This window comes from Pholis gunnellus (assembly GCF_910591455.1).
Source record: "Pholis gunnellus genome assembly, chromosome: 1".
NCBI lineage: Eukaryota > Metazoa > Chordata > Actinopteri > Perciformes > Pholidae > Pholis > Pholis gunnellus.
In genome coordinates this window covers 26746753-26770268 of record NC_136528.1, presented here as the reverse complement: position 1 = coordinate 26770268, position 23516 = coordinate 26746753, and the positions used below count along the sequence as shown (strand labels likewise).

At 39.8% G+C, this 23516-nt stretch overlaps 1 protein-coding gene across 1 annotated transcript; it reads left to right on the top strand.

Annotated features, from left to right (window-relative positions):
- Positions 1-451: 451 nt before the first annotated feature.
- scml2 (Scm polycomb group protein like 2) lies at positions 452-21642 on the top strand (the record flags this gene model as incomplete). Its single annotated transcript, XM_079165460.1, has 13 exons — positions 452-473; positions 729-794; positions 2211-2281; positions 2934-3168; positions 4407-4495; positions 6479-6722; positions 17630-17949; positions 18275-18404; positions 18521-18727; positions 19894-20067; positions 20553-20768; positions 21118-21272; positions 21517-21642. 13 exons carry the CDS (start codon positions 452-454, stop codon positions 21640-21642), a joined length of 2055 nt encoding a protein of 684 aa, XP_079021586.1.
- Positions 21643-23516: the final 1874 nt, after the last annotated feature.

Sequence of the window (23516 nt, the reverse complement as noted above, 5' to 3'; positions counted from 1 at the left end):
ATGTGCAGCCCTGGTTTAGACTGGACAGACCATCTGAGAAGTCTGGATGATTCATAATGGAGCAGCAGATCATACATTTATTTTAACTCAAAACTATTCAGTGCTTTTTAAACCAACAGTATTAAAAAGAAGTATTTGGCACACAAGAAGCTGATGCAAAGCTATAGGGGAAAATACAGAAATACTTTTGCATGTAGGTTTATCATCTTAAAGGTGATGTGTGTCAAAGATGTGTATTCGAGTTCTGAATCTAAAGACCCTGTCCTCCATTTTAATTGCAATGCTGTGAAATATCACATGAAACAACAGTACCCACCATCCCACAGCATACATTACAGTGGGTCTGTGGATTCTGGTATTTTGACGTTTTTGGACTGTTTCTGTCTCCTCCCCAGTGTCTGTGTAGGTAACGTTCTGTCTGACTCCAGCCGCACGTTTCACTTTGGTCATCATGGGCCGAACACCACACAGAGGTAGGCCTCCACAGTGTACTGTCACTGTCGTACTTAAGGCTGATTCTCACATGTACTAATAGGCCTAAATGCCGGTTTGATCATAAAACAAACACAGAAAGATAAAAAAAAACACATAATTAGAATTTGGGTGTTCATTTATTTCTCAGAGCTATTCCAATCGCAGGTTTAAGCCTTCATTCTCACATTAATTACAGTCTGTATTTCAGTAGCTCCCACATTCTGATGAACAGTTCAATCATCTTTTGATTTCAGATCAAAAAGAGGAGAAAGAGAGACAAAGCAGCATCACAGCAGGTTCTCCCCTCGACAAATCTAATGGTTGGCATTTCGGATCAGTTTTTTTTCTCTTCATTGTTGATCCTTTCATTGAGAGTCAGAATTCTTTTTAGTTAATAGCTTTTAAAAATAGAATCCAGCTACTTCTGTATCAGTACTTGTATTAACAGTGATCAGTAATTCAGTCATTTCTGGGGTGGGTTAACGAAAGCACTCATAAGTTGCACGTTAAGCTGCATTTTCAGAAGGTTTTAGCAAGTTTTTGATGAGCAGTTCCCCCAGAGATTACCTTCACCTCATTATCATTTAATTGCATATTTCTTCTGAACTTCCTGAACTGTGCAGATTTAGCAGTGATTGAATGTATCTATGTACATCCATTAAAGTACTATACTTAAATACAAGTTTGACATACTTGTACTTTTACTCCACTACATTTATTTGACCCTTCTAGTTACTAGTTACTCTCTGCTATGAAATAAGATATATTATGCTTATATGACAGTACAGTAGTATCCACTTATTTATTTAGTAATATACAAAGTATCTAAAACTTCAACATCAACATGCTCATAAATGTATTTGTTAGTGTTAAAAATAGAATAATAATATTCTATAATAATATAACACTTTGAAAGGAGACATTCTGCATCATCAGTAATTTTATTTGTGATACTTTAGGTATAGTTTGAAGATGATACTTTTGTACTTTAGTAACATTTTGAATTTAGGACTTTTACTAAAGTATTTAGTAATTTACTGAAGTATTTTTAGACCGTTATTTCTACTACCACTGGTGTCCAGTGTAGTAAGCTGGTAACGGTTAGTAGATTGATATATCGTGGTATTGATATGGAGTAACTAAATCACGATACACCGAAGCTATTAAAAACATTGCCATTGTTGTTGTTTTTTAAATTATTAATTATGTGTTATAAAAAAACAGGGTAGTGGAGATGAGCGAACAGATCCAACTGTCAACACCGGTGAAACTGAAGAAGACGCAGCAGCGAGCGTCAAACTTTAGCGAGCCGAGCGTCTATCTATCTAGCGGATTCCTATCAGTAGACCACAGTAGAGACACAAAAAAGAGTTAAAAACTTGAGTATTCGACTTAACTTTACGTTCCAGGGGCCAAAACATGAGTCCAAATGAATGCTAATGTAGCGCCGTAAATAACGTTAGTAAGTTAGATTAACTGCTGCAACTATTAGCTCGGAAGTTCTCCATTTAAACGTCAAAGCTAACGTTAGCTTAAAGTCAGGTCACTGTTGTATTCAGTTTGTTTCCAATGCCCTCAAGTGGCCCAAAAAGTTAATTTTGGTTTAATAAAATAGCAAATCAGACCTTTTTATCAAAAATGGTCAATGACATTACCTCTAAAATGTTTTACGGTGTTTTCTGTTACACTTTCTTACACCAATATTTAATGAATCAGTTGGTTGTTTTTGTTGTTAGAACCATTCAGGTGGGAAGACTATCTGAGACAAACATCCTCCACTGCAGCATCGCCTACTTCATTCAAACAGGTAATGATTATTAAGGTGCTTTTTAGGCTCCCATGTCATTCATTCCCTTTACATTTTTTGTTGTTGTAATATTGTCAATGTTAGCTACAGTCTGCCATGAACCAGAGTCAGGACAAGCATGTCTAATGTTTCGTAAGTAGGGGTTGTTTAGTTAAAGGTGTTGTTATAAGGATAGGTCTGGTGATATTCTATATTTTTCTTATTGTCAACAACGACCAAAATCAACAATACATACATTCCAACTAACGTCTGTGGAGATAAAGCCTGATATTCCTCTGTGCCATACAGCTACATTGTTGTCCAAAAACTGAAAACACATCAATGAGCCGTTCCGTTGTTGTGAGTGACATATTTCATCATTATGATGAACATGGACATGGAAGCTTATTTTTATATATATATATATATATAGTCAAGCTGGTGCTGTAAAGCCATGGCGGAAAATACTCCCAAACAAACGGTCAATTTACTCCTGTCAGCGCCCAGCTTTATTACAAAAAAGATTTTTTTTTTTTTTTTAAGTAAAAGTATATATTTATGACCCATTTTAAAGATTTACATTTTCAGTTTAAAATTTTGTCTGGGTCTTCCAGTCATAAGTGTCCTCACATTGCATGATAGTGACTGAAGGTCCCTGTGTGTCCCTCTGCAGTCCAGAGTCCCCCCATCTAATGACTTCAAAGCAGGTATGAAACTTGAGGCGCGGGACCCTCGCAACTCAAACTCTGTGTGCATTGCAACGGTGATGGGCATGATGGGTACTCGTCTCCGCCTGCGCCTGGATGGAAGCGACAACACCAACGACTTCTGGAGACTGGTCGACTCATTAGACATCCAACCAATAGGAACCTGCGAGAGGAACGGAGACATGCTGCAGCCACCACTGGGTGAGTTAGCAGATATTTGTCTATATTTACATGACATTTGTTTGAGAGTTGAAATATGTAAATAATTGTCTCAAACTAATTTGTTATTCATAATGTGATAGATATGTAGTGGGTTAACAAGGACCACACTTTCTGGGACTGTCTTTAAGCATTTTATTGCAACACATCAATACATCAGACATGGTAATACCCAAACCTCCCTGCAATTGTAGAAAGACAAAGAAGTCACAAGGTCTCTCTTGTATAAAAGCTTTTCTGTGACAGACCAGAATGAGAAGAGAAAGTAAAACTCACTGAAGTGTGATAAAACAAGCGCTAAACTTCCTGTATAAGACACAGAACATTCTCCTCTTGTAGATAAGTGCACAAATTCTGCATTAAAATATATTTCCTCTCAGTAAAATACACTTGAGGAAGCCTACAGTGAATTAAAGATATAATATTGTGATGACATCATTTGAACCTTAAAGCCCCTACACACTCAAACACACTCACTCAATTTTCAGTGATGAGATCTCTTTTCAGGACTGTGTGGGTAGAGACTGACCTTTTTGACATGTCACAGTAGGTAAAGCACCGGTGTGAATAACTAAAATAAATGATGGCTGAATTCCATTTAGCTGCTTCAATTTCAGCGTCCTGGTATTGTTGGCTCACTGTCACACTGTCATGGCTTGCTTGGACACTTGAGTAGAACAGAGCCATCGTTATTGTTGTTAGTAACGTGTATGATTTTCCTACTAAGACAAGTCAAAGGTTGTTGTAAGATAAGATAAGATAGACTTTATTGTCCCGAAGGAAATTTGTCTTGGAAACATACATACAGTGTCTGCTGTTAAAACAATACAAATAACATATTGCATACATACATTACATACACAGACTGTCGCCAGTCACACAGTACCTACAGTACATGCAAAAGACTGCCACCAGCCAACCTGTTCAGGTGGGACAACTTAAACCTTTATCATATAATTAATGAATGGGCATCCTGTCACTCTCAGGATGGTGAGGCCTAATTTCTGAGTGGAGCTTGTCCAGATCTTTGATCGTTTTCCCAGTTTGGAGAAACAGCTGACCATTTAGCTTTGTAAGAAAAAATGCGAAGCAAATACCAAACAAATCGAGTCACACGGATGCAAAAATCATATGTAAATCCAGTATTGACATAAGAAAGTCCTGCTCATTGACAACACCAACCTCTGTCTGCAATTTAATAAATCTGACCTTGTGTTTAGGTTTCAGGATGAATGCTTCGTCCTGGCCTATGTTCCTCCTAAGAACGCTGAGTGGAGCAGAGATGGCCCCTGCCTCTGCTTTTAAAAAGGTAACGACGACCGGACGAAATAGTAATATTACAGTACTTTCTGTTTTACTGTAGCTGATCAACCTTTGAAGTTGTCAGAATTATTTGACAGATCTGTTGTCAGTTTTCTCCTCGTTTCATGATAAAAACAGAGACAGTATTAAATGGGACCTATTTTTCCAGGTGTCCCAATCCTCTCACAGTCAATGTTAAGAACTCCAGCTATTAAATTATTAAAACAGTGCAAAAAAACCCATTAAACCAACTAATAAAAGCAGATTGTTGTCTATACGCTTGGGATCATAATTGATACAACTATAAAGCTTGACTTAACAGCATACGGGCCGTTTATTTTATACCTGGGCCTTCGGTGCTGTCCTGCAGCTGAAACACACCTAAAAATCTCATTATGACACGCAAGCTACGGTTATTTGTTTCTAAGGGTGTAACAATACACATATTCATATTAAACCGTTCAGTACGAGGCTTACGAACCGAACAATACGTTTGAATAATACTAGTGCATTTGGAAAATGCAGAAGCTTAAATTGTGGGAAATATAATGTTTTCAGTGGACTGGCTCACGTAGGAGACAACGAGCTGTGACCTCTGAACCCGGAACAAAAACAAAACAAAACAAAAGACAGCTCAGGCCCCGCACTTCTGAGAGGCTATGCTAAACTAGTTTAACAAAACAGTAACTCCGCGCATGAGTAATTAACGGACAATGCATATAGTCCAACTCAATATAATTAACACAATGACAACAACAAACTCACAAGAACCAGTCACACATATTCATATGACAACAGAGCAACAAATTAATCCAGCAGACCTGCAGTGGAAAACGCATTCTGCTACACACTCGAGGGAACGGGCCATTCAGATATTAGATGTAAAAAAACAAACCAGTTGACTTACCACATGCTGTTCACTTAAAGACAAACTCCATCCTCCTTTCTTTGTTGACAAAGGGTTTAATCCCACGGTTAAATCCCAACTCACAATTCCGTTTCTTCTCCTTCAGCCATTGAGTGTTAAAAAAAAACATAATAAATAAATAATAATCTACACCAAGCAAAATGCAAAAGATTTCATAATTTCTTCCATATCTTTCAATTTGAACTCTTACTACTCCGACTAAGCCTCTGATGGCTATTTTAAGTTTCGTTTCACAATAGTCACGTGCTCGCCCACTGACCAATCACAGCACACGCTGCACCTCACTGCAGTGTTGCTCCTTAAAACTGAGCTGCTCGTTAATGCTGATGTACTTGTAGGCCAGCTAGCAGGCTCTGGCACATCAAAAAATACGCCCAACATGTCAAACTAAAGATCTGATTGGTTGAACACTATCACAATCAATAATATCGTCCACATTCACTTAAACTGCACATTGATTCACTGGTGAGTCTGCAGGCCTGGGGCCTCTCTTCTACCTAGAGACAGAGGTGAAATCTGATTGGATAGAAGCTCTACTTAAAACAAGCTGCACTGGAAGCAGAGCAACTGAGGAGCACAGTAGCTGTGCAATGAGATAATAAGATAATGGGAAAAATATTTTTATAAATTATAATTTAAGAAAAATTATTAAATTATAAAATAGCTATAACTTTGTGATTCTGTTTAGGCCAGCAGAGAAGGCCTTGCTGGCCCTGACGCCCACCACTGATTTAATGGTAGTTTCAACTTTTTCTACTGTTTCTATTGCAGTAATCAGCACAGACACAAGGGAGAGCCATTCATACGTCATTCACACTGGATCAAACACAGCAGCATCAAACACAGCAGCATGCCAGTTAATACATATAGTGTAGTTTTTATTACTGTACAATGTGGAGGAAGCAGGGTTTTGTTTCAATAACATATGATTAAAGTTGTGTATATTCATTAGTAAGCATCTTCAAAGACTTGCAAGATACAAACAGCGATTCTGTGATTGTACAGTATTAATTTGCTTGATCATGTGTACGTATTTGTGTGTGTGTGTGTGTGTATGTTCAGGAACCAGCCAGCCCAGCAAAAAACTACTTCCAGCCTGGTATGAAGCTGGAAGCGGTGGACAGAAAGAACCCTTACCTGATTTGTCCCGCCACAGTTGGAGAGGTCAGAGGTCAGGAGATTTTCGTCATGTTTGACGGCTGGCGAGGAGCCTTTGACTATTGGTGCCCCTTCGACTCCAGAGACATCTTCCCCGTCGGTTGGTGTGCCCTGACAAAACACAGCTTGCAGCCGCCTGGAAATTTCTGTAAGTGCTGCTTTGATTGTTATGTTTTATTGTCCTGTGTTGTGTACAATGTGTCATCTGCAAATTGTGAATTTCATATATTTTGTGCAATGTTGTGCCTCAATAACAATACATGAATGAATTTTCACTGATACCACAGATTTCCATTATATAGTAGATTATATTATTACATTTTGGATCACCATGATTTGCAAACCTAATCAATTGTCAAATTAGCTAATATAATTATTTTTAATCTACCATGAGGATGAGAAAAAGACATTACTTCTCAAGCTTCTCATTGACTGAAACTGAGGATCAGATTCAGAATATGGTTGTTTAATCCCACAGATGGCTTTAAAGTTATCATTTGAACAGTCAGAAGATGCTTATGTAGGACATTTCAGGCCAATCGTGAGCTAATTTATCACAATGACTTATTTGGGGGTTCTTGTTTTGAGGGTGGACAGGTGTTTTATCAGAGATCTTTAAATTACATTATGTAATTCTCACCACTAGAGGGCAGCAGAGCATAGATTCAGATGTGTCTGCTTCCTCATTACATGCTGAGAACATAGTGGTGCCAACTCTTTAATGCAGTGGTTTTCAACAATGTAACCCCTTTCAAATATTTTACCAGCCAAGTTCCCCCTGACCAGCGCAAAACATTTTTGTTAGAAAACCAAATGTGTTTGTTGCAGCAGTTATCAGTTTACGTCAGCTAACGATCGCATTGAAGGAAGAAAAACTGAATCGCACTGAAATTCACATTTTTATTGTACTAATTATAGTATCCTTATTATAATTTCAGGAATTATGCATGACTAAAAAATGTTTAATCAACATTTTGTTAAATAATTATAATAATAATACTAACTTTATTTATAGCACCTTTAAAAACAAAGTGCTTTGACAGAAAGTAACACCCCGGAAAAATCAGTACAATATGAAACAGAAATAAAACGATAAAAATAAACTAAGAAATAAATTAAATAATTTTGTTAAATAATTTTGTGAATTCAACAAATAAAACAGGAAAGCGACGACATCAAATAACAGCCAGTCTGTAAAAATATGCCAGAAGGGCCCCACCTGAGGATCTCAGGCTGCGAGCTGGCTCATAAGGGGTCAACACTTCCTCTATATGTTTTTGGGCCAGACTGAAGTGATCAGTCAAATTTTAAAATCAATTCTAAAACGAACAGGGAGCCAGTGAAGAGCAGCCAGGATTAGGGTGATGTGATGTCGTCTGTTAAAACCAGTGAGAAGCTGCTGCGTTCTGAGCTAGTTGGAGGCGAGAGAGTGACTTTTGGTTTGTTTTTGGCCAGAGAGAAGGGAGTTACAGTAATCGAGTCTTGAAAAGAATGAAATCTACCGTACCCCCCTGCGGCACTCCAAAAGTACCCCTAGGTGTTAATGCACCCTCATTTGAGAAGCACTGCTGTAACGGACAGCTCAGCATACCTGTAGAGTTGACTTTAGCTGTTGGTTGTTCGGTGCTCTCACTTCATCATCCCCGGTACTGGGTGTCATATTTCTCAGCCATTATCAAGACAGGGAGGCCTTGTTCAGAGCTTGTTGAGTCTGTCGTTGTCCCTAAAATGGGTTGAGTTTAATACTTCACATCACAATGTGTCTCAAACAGCCGATCAGAATTTGCTTCCCTGCTAGCATTTGACTAAATATGTGGCAAATTGTGACCAGTGGTGGAGGAAGTACTCAGCTCTTTCAATGAAGTCAAGGAAAGTAAGTAAGTAAAAATCCTGCAATCAAAATGTCACTGACATAAGTATAAACATGAGTAAGTGACCTATTTCAGTGTACGACATATTGTTGAATTATAATAACTGATTCAGTTGATGTGTCTGCTAAACATAAAAGTTAGTCTTATTAGGCAGACAACGGCAATGTGATGAGCAGAATAGGGAGCTAATTATTGCTATAAAATGAAATCGCAGTGAAATCAAGTTGCTAAAAATGATTTAAGACATTGAGATCGATCATTGTAATCAATAACGTTACATGTTTCGGAAATCTTACAAAGAAGGGAAATGTTTTGGTTGATTTCATGGATGTATTTTTAGGTGCATTAATTGATAGCAATTATTAAAAGTAATTACATAGTATCATGAAATAACAGTGTATAATGGGCGGTGTAAGTGTTAGTTCCTTTATCATTGTAACAGGATAAATACTTGAAGATGCTGCCATTGTGTGACACCTTGTAGGCACTGGTTTCCACTGTAACAAGTTTTTAAAAGAAGAACCAAGTCAGTTGTGGAATGTTGAGGTCAGATTTTCATTTGTGAATCTCCTCTGTATCTTTTGTTCTCCTCTGTCTGTTTTGGTTTGAGTTGGTTGTCTTTGTTGGTGGGGTTGTGACCCGCAGCTCTGACCTCCACGCTGAGGCTGCAGAGTTCTCTGAAGATTCAGCGAGTCTGCTGGAATAGATTCCAGTTTCTGGCCTGTCTCTCGTATATTAATCCACTGCTTTACATAACCACAGGCAGTTTTAACGTGTGATTGTTTGGGCTGTTTTTAGCTCCGATTTGCCTTATTGAAAGATTTTGAAAGATGTGGCAAGGCAGCTTGGCAGTTGGAGCTACATTTTCCCACAGAGGTACAGATTTAGTCATGTATGTCCAGAAACAACACATTTCAGGCTACAATCCTCTGAATAGAGTTGTGTTTGCTCATGTCATTTAATTTAACTGAAAACAGCCTCTGTTTAGTGACCTTCTGTAGAACTATGTGGTTGTCAGGGAGACAGTCTGTCTAGATAAGGAGAAAAGTATCAACAAAAATGTAAAAATTGTATCCAATCATAGATTTATGTTTTCATGTATCTTTTTTCAGTTCTGTTTTTTTTTAAATAGTCAGCTCTTATTAATCTTATGCGTTGCATCTTTTTGCTTTTTTGCAGCTTATAGACAGGTTGTAACTGTAATTGTTTTAAGTGAAAAACAGCTTGAAACCTCAGATGCTTGTCTGATTCTATAACAATCATATAAAAAAAAAAACAATATTTTTTTAATATCTTAAAGGCTTATTTAGGTTGGAAACCTGTTTTGCAAGGCATACCTGGCCAGGATGCAGGATAAAAGGTTGCAGAGAACATAATAAAAACAACACTAAACACAGATAACGATACTGAAGATACAGAAAATAGACAGAAAAAATACAAAATGTTGGAGTAAAATTAGCAAACAGGTGATGAAAACACTTTAAAACAAATGCTACCCAATCATAAGTCGAGCTGCCATCATCCTAAATGACCTGGTGAGACTGGAACTTCTCAGACGACCTATTCCCATGTATACTATTTTGATTAATGTTTGTTTATCTTAAATGTAAATATTAGAACACATTTGCAGGTGTTTTTCTCTGCTATCGTCGTTTCAGTTCACTGCAGAAATATATGCTATATCAGCTTTTTAAATGCTTGTAAAATATGTGGTTTAAAAAAAGTGCTTCTCTAACCATTTCAAGATGTATCACATGTGCACATTTGTCCCCTTCAGATAATCCTTCTGTTCCTTTTTTTATATGCTCCTAATTTTTCCAGACACCAGGCAAAACATTCCCTCTATGTGTCTGGCAAATTACAGCTTTGGTTGATAATATTAGTGTGAAGGCAGTACTGAACTATTAATTATCAACCAGGGTGTAATTATACGGTAATTACGCTCAGCAGTTACAGGAGTATATCACCATGTGATTTGCACTAATGCTTAAGCTTAATGTTCAAAGTTTGGCTCTTTATATATATATATTTAGACGTTTGATATCCATCAAAATCACTTTGAGAAATGTCTCCGTGAACATCAACCATCCTCATGTTTGCTGTTACGTTCCATTAGCTCCCATTGAGCAACTTCCTCCCCTTTACCCTGTTGTTGGTGTCCTCTGGTCAGGAAACATGGGGCTTTGAATAACCCAGACCAACAACCTTTCTTGATTAATGGGTAGTGTGTGTTCCTGTGTGTGTGTTTGTTTGTGTTTCCTCCACTTTGTTGATTGATGGCAGCAGTTACGTGTTCTCAGTCCTCGGGGCAGTGAGGCAGTCAGGTTTATGTATCGATAGACCAGAGAGACATACCTGTCTGCTTCCGATGTAGGTCCATACAAGACTGCCTGGCTACAAAATACTAATCCATGTGTGTAAAGGGAGTTGTCATGATGTGACGTCCCTATATCCACCTCTAGAGCTCACCAGGGGCCAGTTTCACAAAGATATTTCAGATGAGTCTGTAGTGTTAAGGCAAGGCTCAATTTTACTCTCAGATTAGTCTCGATGACTATTTCATGAGAATAAAGACTGACTTATTTTAAACCTTATCTTGGTTACCTAAATCTCTAACTAAATCTACCTAAATCCAGGGAGCTACCTAAATAAGAAAGACTGTTTGGAGAGCTCAGTAGGCTGTTTTTAGAATCTAACCTGAATCTTACCGGTGAGTAAACAGAAGTGCTGCGTCCTGTCACGTTAAGAAGCCACAGCAGCTCAGCTGTGCTGCAGGTCTGCGCGGCACTGAGAGTTTCTATGACTGGAAGGTGTTAGTATTGTTACAGTCTCTGCTGAATGTTCCCAGTAAAATGCCCTTGTAACTGTTGAATTTTTCAAAAAGCTAAAAAAAATCCTGCTGGAGTGAACGAAGCCGAGCGGTTTGATGCGGTTTCTCCGTTTTTTTTTAGTTTGAAAAAAAGTCTTGACTTACTCAGAATTTTTGGCAAATTAGTTGTATTTAAGTCCAGAACTAGAGCGCTTTGTGCAGCAGATGAATTACTACGTCTATCTAATGTTTGACCAGCAGTTTGATTTGAGCCACATAGTCAAAGTCTATCTTTGTGAAGCCAGCCTCTGCTCTTTGCTTACAGACAGACTTACTTATCGTAGACAGATTTCTCTTTGTGTGGGTGGAGTTTGTAGGTAAATAGAAAAACCCAGCAGGATAATGTTAATCACCAGACAGCTATGTTTGTATGGGAGTAAGTGAATAAGTAGGGCTTGGTTGAGGTGTTAATGAGCTGATAATTAGCCGCACATGTGAGAGACTCTGTAATTATTATTACATTTATACATTTCTAATTAGCTTTCATCAAAATTGTCCTGCTGTGACCCTGCGACACGTTTTTCTAAGAAGTAACAGAGGATTGGATGTGTAAATTATTTTCCCTTTTATGTACAGGTCATCATGCAAAAGAAAATAATTCTTTTTTTTTACATTTTGTGTGATTTGCCTTTGTCTATGTTGATATTAAACTGGGTCAGAATGCAGAATGGTTCTTTGTGAATAATGCATAGAATAACAGAGCATGTCTGTACTTTAGCAGATACAGACACACGATAGTTGTTTTTACTATTTAAGGCAACATTTTATTTTGTTATCTTTATATTCTATATTTGGGCAATAATGAACTTGTAGACGTGCAATTTAATTTACTAAATACTTGATTCATGTCGACAGAAACAAAGTGGTAAATGAGTTTTTTGGTTTTTTTTAGACAATTTATTCAGGTATTAGTGAAAACAAAAAAATGATTAGTGCATTCTTTTAGTGTAACTTTCTAGCTCTTCTTTTATTTTTGAAATCATCAACCATCAGTGTGATTTGGATCTCATGGACTTAACAAATCCAATTCTCGGTTGGTGTTAGTTTCATTCTTGAAAACGTTGGAGCTAGTTTGTCCGTTTAGAAGCAGATTAAGAACTTTTCGACTGAAGGGACTTTTCCCATGCAGGCTTCCTCTGACTGCTCCGCTCCACATTGTTCCAGAGCCTGGGTGATATCCGACTGGGCAACTGTTTCCTGGAGCTGGACCTGGCCATCTTTCATCAGGGAATGTCTGAATAGTCTAGGGTTACACTCCTTCTGGGCTGAGAGACTGTGTGTGTGTGTGTGTGTGTGTGTGTGTGTGTGTGTGTGTGTGTGTGTGTGTGTGTGTGTGTGTGTGTGTGCGTGTTGAGGGAAAGCTAGCTGATGTGTGCACCAACTCCAGGAGTTTGCCGCTTTTCACCCGTTTCAATCAGGACTCTTCTGGTCTAACCTTTTACCTCCCCCCCATCCCCCATCCGCTCTTGGAGCCCCACCGTGAACCCCTCTCCCCCATCATCTCTCCCTCCCCCAGGGGCTTGCTGAGAAGCAGGTGACTGATGTAGACTGTCGATATGGCCTACAGATAACATGAATAAAGGGCTCAACTCACCACCCCTCCTCCTCCCACGCCACCCACCACACCCACCCACTCTTCTTTCCCTCACTCTACCCCTCCCTAGCCCCTATGCAAATTGAATACCCCCCCCTCCTGCTCATTCATTGGGAGGGAAGCTTTGCAGCGGCTTCAACCAGCAGAAGCAGCAGAAGCAGCAGTAGCAGCGTGGGCTTTGTTGTGGACTACTACCGGGAAAAAAGAGAGGGGAGAGACTCACGGAGAGAACTGAGAAAGCAACTGATAGAGAGACAGAAAATAGACAATGAAGTGCAGATGAGGAGAGTATTTTAGAGGAAGTTAGGAAGAGGAAAAAATTAGTCAGAGAGAGGAAACGCCAACACCAGCTAAAAGAGAGAGTTTCTTCTAAGAGAGAACAAGGAAGCGACTGTACTGAGGGACTAGTATTGTTACGGACATTACTACTACTATCACTGCCGCTACCTCCACTACTATTATTACTACTGCTGCTGCGACTACAAAAGCCACAACTGTAGCAGTGAAGTTCTGCATTGTTGGAGGGGATTTCCTGGTGAGTTTGATATGTTTACCAAGTTGTTTCTGTTTACTTTTTTACAAAAATGAAAGAACGAAACTTCCTGTGAGGCTTACAGTTGACATTACCGTTACTTATTTCTCCCTGGATTGTGTTTTAAAGGATGTGTTGTGATTAGATCTACCAGTTGCAGTATACTGAAGTGAAGTGCAGGCACATTTAAGTAGCAATAACATGTTTTTTTTATGAGACAATATTTTGTGCTGAAGCATTTCCGTCCCTTTTTATGCATTATATGATTTTATTTCCACTTAAACTTCCCTAGAATGTAACAAATCAATATAAATGAATACTGCACACATTGAAAGTCATTCAGTCAAATCAGGAAGTTGTAGTTGTGTCTTGGAAATCATTTCTTGTTAAGATTTGATAATTCTGTCTTTGAATAGCTAATAGAAAAGATTATTTACTTCAAATAATTCATACTAGTGTCTTGGTAAAACCTAAAAAAGGGAAGTGAACGCCTAAATCTGCTGTTCAGATGAAAGTTGCATGTCATCTCACATGTGTAGCAGTTTCCTACCCTGGTGTTAATGATTGAAGCTACAGTTTGACACTGTTTTCTTTGTTTGGCACGGAGACTTTTTAGAATGACTTGCATTCGGTCACATTTATTGTAAGAGACTAGTGGCTTTTGCTAGTCAGAAAGATTCAAAGTCTGCAGACCTAGCAGTATTTTTGGCTCTAATTATGTTTGGAGCTCCATGTGTTTTTGATCATACGTTTTTTAGTGTGCGTGTGTAAAGCATCAGGGATTAGTTAGCAAAAGGCTCATGCAAGGATTAGTGGATATTAACTGTTTTCAGTACACTAACTCTTTGCACTCTTCTTTTTTATTACGTGAACTTAAACGATCAGCTCAGAAGTGATCATCCATACAAGTCTCGGTCGAACATGAGTGATGTTTTTGTTGTTTGTGTGCCATGCCGAAGAGTTTGTGCAGGAAAACATTGTTTTTTTTACTCTTTAACATAAAGCTATTTAAGTTAGTTCCCCCTCTCTGCAGTCTGCACACAGTCACACACACCTGAATCGGCACTTCACGAGTTTCCTACGGCGTCCGAATCACTATGTGCGTGTGGCTGACTGGACTGTTTGGTCGGGGGTGGTTGTAATTAGATGAGAGGCAACTCTGTGGAGCCCCTCCCCCATCCCCAGACAGCGGACACACTTCTCAGCGACCCCGTTCTCATGCGTGCACGTACACTCACACACTCGCACGTTTCCTCGAGCTGTGGCTTACACGGGTCAACGGGTCGAGTTGGAATTATATAGTCATGATCAGTACCATATGTCTGTTTTGTTGCACCGTTTCCATGTTCGGGATGCCATGTTCAAATTGTTTTTAAAACTTTTTTTTCAGACTAATAATATTTTCTTTTCTTTTTTTTGTCATTTCTAAGCAGATATAGATTTGTATAATATAATACACTTGTTTACATGAATGGTTTTGCATATTTTAGCCATGCTACAAATCACATTTGACATCACATCTAACCATTGTGCAAACCGTACTGCTGTGTTTTTTTTTTTCAAATTCAGATGCGTCTTTTCTACCACATCCGGCAGAAATTGGTTACTGTTTGCTGGTCCCATTCTTAAATGTGAAGATTTGCTACTTTTCTCTTTTTTATATAATTTCAAATGGAATATTTCAGTTTTTTGACAGTTGGTCAAATATACATGAGTTAAGGAGCTGACATTGCAGCAAAATGGACCCGTACTTTAACCCTTTTCATATAAGCAGCCTTCTAGTTTTGGCTCAGTTATTTAGTCTGTGCAGCCAAACAAGTTTCAGATATGTCACAATGTATTTTGGGGAAATAGTGTATAAAATGATGCAAAACATTTAGAATATATCTATTTGATGAAATGGTGCCGCCATGCAAAACACAGAGGCTTCGGTTTGAGCATTTCTCTCAGTGTAAATATCACTTCCCCTCTTCGCTGAGGCGCTTGAACAAGCGGATACAGAATATGATTCTGTCAGCCACTGTGGAATGAAGTGCATTTATAAGCCGATTTTCTTTGAAAGTTGCAGTAAAAAATGCAGAGGTGATTAGACTTTAAAAAAAAAAAGTGATAATAAACTAAACGGTAGAGTGTGACATTAATCGCCAGTGTGGAAATGGCACATGTTGCTTTGGTGTCTGTCACATAATGTGAATGGATTAGATTTTCCTTTTTACAACAGGGAAAGATCAGAGGAAGCCCCCCCCCCCCAAATCAGATTTCCCATGGTGAATTAAAACCGGCTGATACTGATTGGTACCCTGCAAACAAATTTTGATCTGCCTTTGTAGGGCTTATGGCTTGTAGCTCGGTGTGAATAAGCATGCCGCTGCGTGCACTGCAGGTTAGTGTTTCTGTTCCTCTGTGAGCACGCTTTGTGTGACCACTCCTGGTGAGCGAGTGAGACCTCACCCTCTGAAACAAAACACTACTCTATTCTGTGCCCACTTTCTCTCATTTCCCAATTAAGCAGCTTTCAGGGTGCCCCGGCCGGCCCCTCAGAGAATACTGTAAACCTTCCATAGACTCTCCATATTGCGTCAGTCAAGCAGGCTCTAATGAAAGCCTCGGCCCCATGAGAGCCTCCACATGCACTCTCAGGCCCCTGCTCTAACCAAGCAACATGTTGGTATTGAAATAGGAGATGGTTATCTCTCTCTTTGTCTTTCTCCCCCTCTCTCTCTCATTTGCGCTCTTCTTTTTTCAAACATCTACTATGATGATTATGTGATCATATCACAGAGTTACGCTCAGAGCTAATAAAGACAGAACGGGGTGGTGGTGCCACTGCTTTTTTCCTTTTCTAATTATATTCTGCCTTTTCTGACTTTATTGTCACTTTCTTTCTATAGTTTAAAACCTAAGCTGATTGGCATTTTGTAATAATATTTATTTCTTGAGGAAAGACTTTTAAGTTGGAGGGTTTCTGTGATCCATGAAGCGCCTTCAAGCAGGTTGCTTTGTTTTCATTTGTTTGGATAGTGGACAGTAGGAGGAGTAGGGATTGCATGCAGTAAAGCTAGACTTGAACCTGGGGCATTATGATAACATGATTGGCGCACCAAAACCCTAAGGTTTTAACAGCAGTGTACTGTAGAGTCTGATTGATATACCAGCCAGGCTTAATATTATCGGCCAATTGAAGGTTATCGCTGATACAGTACCCAGAAAAGTAATTATCCACCGTTGGAAGCTTGTAAAATTTGACAGTTTCCATGCAAAAATATGCCACAGTCAGCACAAAGAACTTCTAGGGACTTTAAAGCTCACATATATACAAACCCTTGTTTGGTTCAACCAAAGCACCTATTTAAAAACACTCACATACAGTTGTTCATTGTTCGTTGTTTAAATTTATGAATAGGCCAGTATGGTATTTCTAATAATCCATTTCTAATATTTTCCCTCTAAATCTGTTAATATACACTCCAGTATCAGTGTCCGTGTGTCATGTTTTGAAAAACATTTATAAAATGTTGACATGATTCGCGGGTACAAAAAGCTTACCAGTAGCTTAACTACTCCATAGCACTGATTTACTCGCACCATAGTCTTCTTCATTTCATGTTTACTGTAGCCCTCTATAGTTTACCATAGTTTTTTGTATGTTTTATTGGCTGCATTATATCTCAACTTAAATATAATTTATTGTATTTCTACCTATTAATTACCTATTCATTTTCCAGTAAAGTGTACTCATTCAAATGTACCGTTCTACTCATCCCCCCCAATCATTGAGCTCACAATTCTTTAATAACCAAATTCAATGAAGATATAATGTTGTATGTTTGTGTTAAAAAACTAGCTTTAGCTGATATATTGTCATCCAATAGCGACTGGCCTCTAATATCTAGTGCTTTATATTGAAAAGATTTAAAATCGTATCACCAGAATCACTATTTTTGTTGTGTTGCTGGAAGCAGACGGCTTGAGGAATCGTCCCGCAGGCGAGTCTCTGGGGGTTTGTGACTTTTGACTCTGATTTCATTGTAAGGACGGGCTAAATACAAAGGACCTGCCAATCTCAGAGGACTCTGAAAAATCAAAACAAATCTCCTCTGCAGGTCATTTTTAGTGCAATGCAATTTAACATGTGCATCACACAAAGAATAACAATATCTTTCTCCCTCTCATATCTCATTTTATCCAGTTACCCTCCCTAGTGCGCTCCTCGCTCCCGTTTCTTCCACCTCAGCCTCCCTCGCGGCACGTCGCTCCTCTTCCAACTCCTTCTCCTCCTCCATGCAGACCTCATACCGACTGCCCAACCCCTTGCCACCCCTGCCTGTGCGTAAGGGTGTCCGAGGTCGTCGTCCCAAATCCCAGACCATCGCTTTGTTGAAGGCGGCGGCTGAGGCTGCGGCGGCAGCAGCATCAAATGGAGCGTCACAGAGCCCTGCCAGAACAAGCTCTGAGGCCCTACTGGCCCCCAGACCACACAAGAAGAGAGGGCCCAAGCCTAAGATTAAGGTGAGATGTCACAAGAGTTGTAATCTGTTATGCTGCAGTCCAGCGACCCTGTCATTTTATGTTTGTATGTATTATGGCAGAAATGATTTTGATAAAGAGGAGACAAGGTCAGAGGTGGAGCGTTTAAGGGAGGGAGGAGTTTGAGGATGTTTACTCACGATAAATGAGGAGAGCAGCTTCGCTTTAGTAGCTGCTTCATGTGTTGCAGTGCAGTTCACATGGAGCAGTGAAAGAATTAAAATACACCTTTGACAAATCATTAACTAACAGCCTTTGTAGGTTACAGAGAGTTAATGAGAGAGGGTTTGTTTGTTTTTTGCTCCAGAAGAAGCCCCAGGTGGTGCAATCTCTGGGGGCACCAGCAGTCACAGTTCCACCTCCAGAGACCAGACTGAGCTCCGGACACGTCCCAGCAGACAACAACCAGAGCAACGGCTCAAATGTAGTATGCACAGGTAAATAGGATAACAGATACAACTCACTCTGTGTGGGTCGATTCTAGTTGGATTTCAACAGTCAACAGAAACAATCCAACAATGTTCATGCTTTCCATCTCTTTGTTTCATTCCAGTGTGTGTCTATGTAAACAAGCACGGTGACTATGGCCCGCGCCTTGACAGAAAGCTAGTGCAGCAGCTCCCGGACCACTTCGGTCCAGCTCCAGTCAACGCAGTGCTTCAGCAGGCTGTCCAGGCCTGCGTGGACTGTACCTACCAGCCCTCCGTGATGCTGTCGTTCCTACAGAGCCAGTCCCACACAGGAGGAGAGGTCATCAGAGGTAAATACAGTGAACACCACGGGATATTCCTTCTGAAAGAAACGGACAGCAAACAAGGTGCTCGTTTTGTCCGACTAAAAACTCACATGTAGTTGATATGAAATTATATAAAACACATAAAAGAAGTAAATCAGGAAATGTTGGGCATTTCGCTTAAAAAATTGAAATTAGTTTGTTAATCAACATATTGTTTCAAAATTATACGGTTAACCTTTGACTTTGCCCTAACCACTCGGTTATCAGGTCGCCACTATATCTTGTGTCTTTATTCTTTACATAATTCAAAGTGGTGAAATGATAATTAGCCATATTACAGTGGGCTATGTGGTGGACTATTTCTTGGCCATGAGCAGTAACATCCTGAAGTCTGCTGGTTGCCAAGAAATAGTCATAATTTGTCATTTAAAATATTTTTTTCATACAGATAATCAATTGAGATAGTGTGCTAATTAGCTTTAGAGGTGCTAGTAGGCAGATTTAGCTAAACAGTCTTTATGCTAAGCTAACTAGCTGCTTGCAGCAGAGTCCATCTTCTTATCTAACTCTTGGCAATAAAGCAAACATTGCGCTATTCCTTTACAATTCACTTGTTGAAAAGCAGTGCCAGATAAATTCTAATTTATACAGCCTGGATAGGCAATCAGCCAGGTGAAATTGGTTTAAGCACACACTCATGGGTCATGTGCGTGTGTGTGTGTGTGTGTGTGTGTGTGTGTGTGTGTGTGTGTGTGTGTGTGTGACAGGGGAAAGAGAGGAGGAATAAAAGACAGTGCCTGTGGCAGCAGCTGATGTGAGCACTGTGTCTGTAATCAGAAATGACATGTGCGTCTAACCTGGTTTGGGATGCTGGGATTGGGTCTCCCTTGGGGGGCCGGATTGGGAAGGCTGTGGGTGAGGTTGGGTGTGGAGGGGGGTTTTAATTTGTGGATTTGTGCAGGCTTGGCTTCGGTATTTGGGAGGGGGGGTGTATTGCGGTGTGGGTTGGGACAAAAAAGTGGGTTTGTGCTTATAAAGGGAGGGTGGTAACCCTAAACCATCTGCTGTTTTTCTTAAGCTTTGAATGCATACAGTGTGTGTGTGTGTGTGTGTGTGTGTGTGTGTGTGTGTGTGTGTGTGTGTGTGTGTGAACACACAGACTAAAAGCTGTTTGTGTTGTACCCCCCCAGTGCGGTCAGAGCACGGTATCCGCTACGTGAAGTTGCCCTCCGCTTCCAGTACGTCTTCCGTGCTGCGGTTCCTGGAGAACATGTGCCAACATCTGGAGAGTGACAGCCTGTTCAGCTCGCAGCCATTCAGCCCCTTCAGCAACAACACACGCTTCTACAACAGGACCAAGTCAGGTGGGCAAATGTGGGGACGGAGTAACTGTAACGGGAGAAAGTGAAGAACAAAAACGTTAAGAGAGAGGGAAGGTTAGAGGAGTTCGCTGTGGGCTCACTTACTTTGAGCAATAACATCATGAAACAAATTAAATGATGTTTTTTTAATGTCAAAGATAGAATGTCTTAGTACAAATTGGTTAATTTTTGTGCGGATCTAGATTGATTTGTGGATTCAGGATTTTCTTTTTAAAGATTGCTTTAAAATATAATTTCTGAAGATTTTTCCCTACTTTCTGGTGCATTTTGTGCAGATTTCGATCTAAATGTAGATACAAGAGTTAACATTTTCTATTGATAAGCTAACAAGTTTAGACATTTTCTTCTTCCTACATAAGCAGTCTCTATTTGGCTGCGTGCAAAGTCCAGTACAGGTCAGCATCTTTTCTGTTTTCTGTTTGTGTTCACACAGCACTAACTGCATCTCTCAACCTCTCTTGAAACAGAACCACTGTCCCAGCCTGAGAACGGCCTGTCCAACGACGATTCCTCAAAGGATCCCACTCCCATCACCCGCCCCCCTCACACCGCATCGGACTACAGAGCAACAAAGAAGGAGCGGCCATATTACCCCGGACACACACACACGCCGCCACCTCTACGACGCGTCAGCTCCAACCCGACTGAACTCGGCCAGATGTGTCCGCCCAGACGAGTGGAAGGTAGGGGATCTAATTATTGTTGACAATGATTTGTTTTAGTTTTTTTAAATACTTTTACACTGCCAAATATCCTTATGTTTGTATTTTAAGATTTTATTATTTTGACTAATGCCCCCCTGCTCCAAACTCAATTAATTCCAGTAGAGGATGGTGATCCCTTCCCCTAACAGAGCACCATCCTCCAGTTGACCATTTTCTTACCAAATGGTACATTTTTTAGCAGCTCATCCTAATTAAAATGGGACTTCCCCCCATATATGTCTAATTTGGCAGCAGAAGGTGTACTATTTGATAAAGGTATTCGTTTGATTTGGTTGTCCTCTCTCTTGCACACACTCACTCTCTACAGCAGCCAGCTCAACAACAGGCTCAGACCACCTGAAACAGGACAAGGAGGGTTCAGCGAACGACGCCTCTTCCTGGTCAGTTGATGAGGTCATGCGGTTCGTCCAAGAGGCGGACCCCCAAACTCTCGGCCCGCACGTGGAACTGTTCAGAAAACATGTGAGTATTTCATCTAAACTGTCTTCTTCGTCCTTGTTAAATGTTAACAGACCACACTAGTTTTCATTCACTGTTTTGTATCGTGCGGTCACTTGGTTAAATACACTCCCCCTGAGCTTTTAGTCTCCCTGCTCAAGGCAAATCAGACTTCCAGCATTCAGCATGTTAATCAAGTCATAGTCATTTTGATGGAATTGTCCGCACAGGAAGTGTTTGTAACGACAGCGTGCTCCTCTCTCTGCAGGAGATTGACGGCAGAGCTCTGATGCTGCTGCGCAGTGATGTCATCATGAAGTACATGGGACTGAAGCTGGGCCCGGCGCTCAAACTCTGTCATCACATTGAGAAGCTGAAACAGAACAAACAATAGAGGATGAAGGCACTCTCTTTGGTCACCGGCAACCAAACAAACACACACACACACACACACACACACATACACACACACACACACACACACACACACACACACACACACACACACACACACACACACACACACACACACACACACACACACACACACACACACACACACACACGCGTTTTTACTCTACAGGCATGTTGCAGTGTAAATCCAGCTGAACCGTAGCTTCCATTGTGGACACTGAGGTCAAGTGCTCTGTATTCATTTGTGTGTTTGTGAATTAGCAACCTGCAGGGATATTACAAATACAAACTTACACATGGTCATGGTATTTTTAGAATCAAGCTGTTTAACTTGGACTACTTTTAGGCTAACAAATAAATAAATCAACAGCATTTAGACCAGAACTTTAACTGAATAAATAAAATATGAAAAACCCATGTTGTTAAAAACATTTGAGCTCTTCATTTAGATTTCAGGGTGGTGTGGCGTGCATCAGGGTACTAATGACCTCAGTTTGTCTTAATTCCCAGCTACATCCCTGATCTGAACACATTTGTTTTTTAATTTCCCTTCACATTAAAACAGACACACAGTACATGAATCCATCACTTGCATAAGTGTAATTAGTATGAGATATCTCAGCATTTGTTTATGTTAGTGTCTTTTTGCCTTATTGTGAACAGCTGGAGGCCATAAGTTATCCAACTTTAATTTACCAGACACGCTGTAGGCTTTGCAGCTTTGTCTTTTCAGATATCCAGCTGTCTAAAAATGTTTTCCCCGAGTCACAATTTCAGGATCGATGCCCTCCACTCAAGATTGGAAAAGTTAGTTCAGGTTCTGGCAATGAATGTCTCGCTGTATCGTTTCTAAAAATTCAATTAAGTTTCTGAATGGCTACGTCTTTTACAAGCTCTCAAAATTAGTGAATGCAAAGCAGTGGATGTATGAAGTCATGAGCATGATTACTAATGGGCACTAAACAACAGGAGTGCCCCAGTTATGTGAAGGGGAAGTGTTGAAGGGTTTCATTTCCGAGATGTCGGAGAAATCATCTTTGCTACATAAATAATTCCTGTCCTAAAACCCTTTTTTTGACAAAGATCATAAAATAAGTTAACAGAGTGGGCACCACTTAAATGATGGATATGTTATTTACGAAGACAACCTTGAAAATCAGTCACTGAAGAGTTATTCCACTTTTATCTGAGTCTGTTTCCTGTGCTGGAAGACATTCGAGCTGAACAGTTTCAACTTGAGCACTGACGTGGCCTATACATGATTGTATTATGCTTGGACAGTCATAATAGAGTTACCCATAACATGACTGGAATACTGTAAGTCTCGACATTAAAATAGAGACAACTGTCTAGTTTAAGTGCTGTACAGAACTTTGAAGAGAGAGTACATGATGGGTAAACTGTTTTGTATGAAGTCAATCCTAAAGGTTGTCTTTTGATATCATTTTGTACTGTAACAAATTGTATCAAGCGTAAGTGTAATCACGTTGTTGGTTGTTGTTGATGTTTTTTTTCCCGCCTGAAATATTTTTTGTATGCACCATCAAATAACTAAATGCAGGACAATGTTGTGTCTGAGTAATTAATTAATTAATAAGTCTCAAAGTATTAATCTGTTTTAATTAATACTCATTTTCTGAACATTTCAGAACCCTTTTCAAACCAAATCATGTGTGTTGTAGCTGCATTTCACACTGTTGCTCTCCTGTAGTGGTGACAAGTTGATACTTGAACCCGTCTTGCTTTAATGTGAAACTCAGGTTTTAGTAGGGGTTGTTTTGTAGATGTTTTACATCTCTAGCGTTTTGTGTTCATTGCTACGACATAGATAGACTGCACAATAACCAACTATGT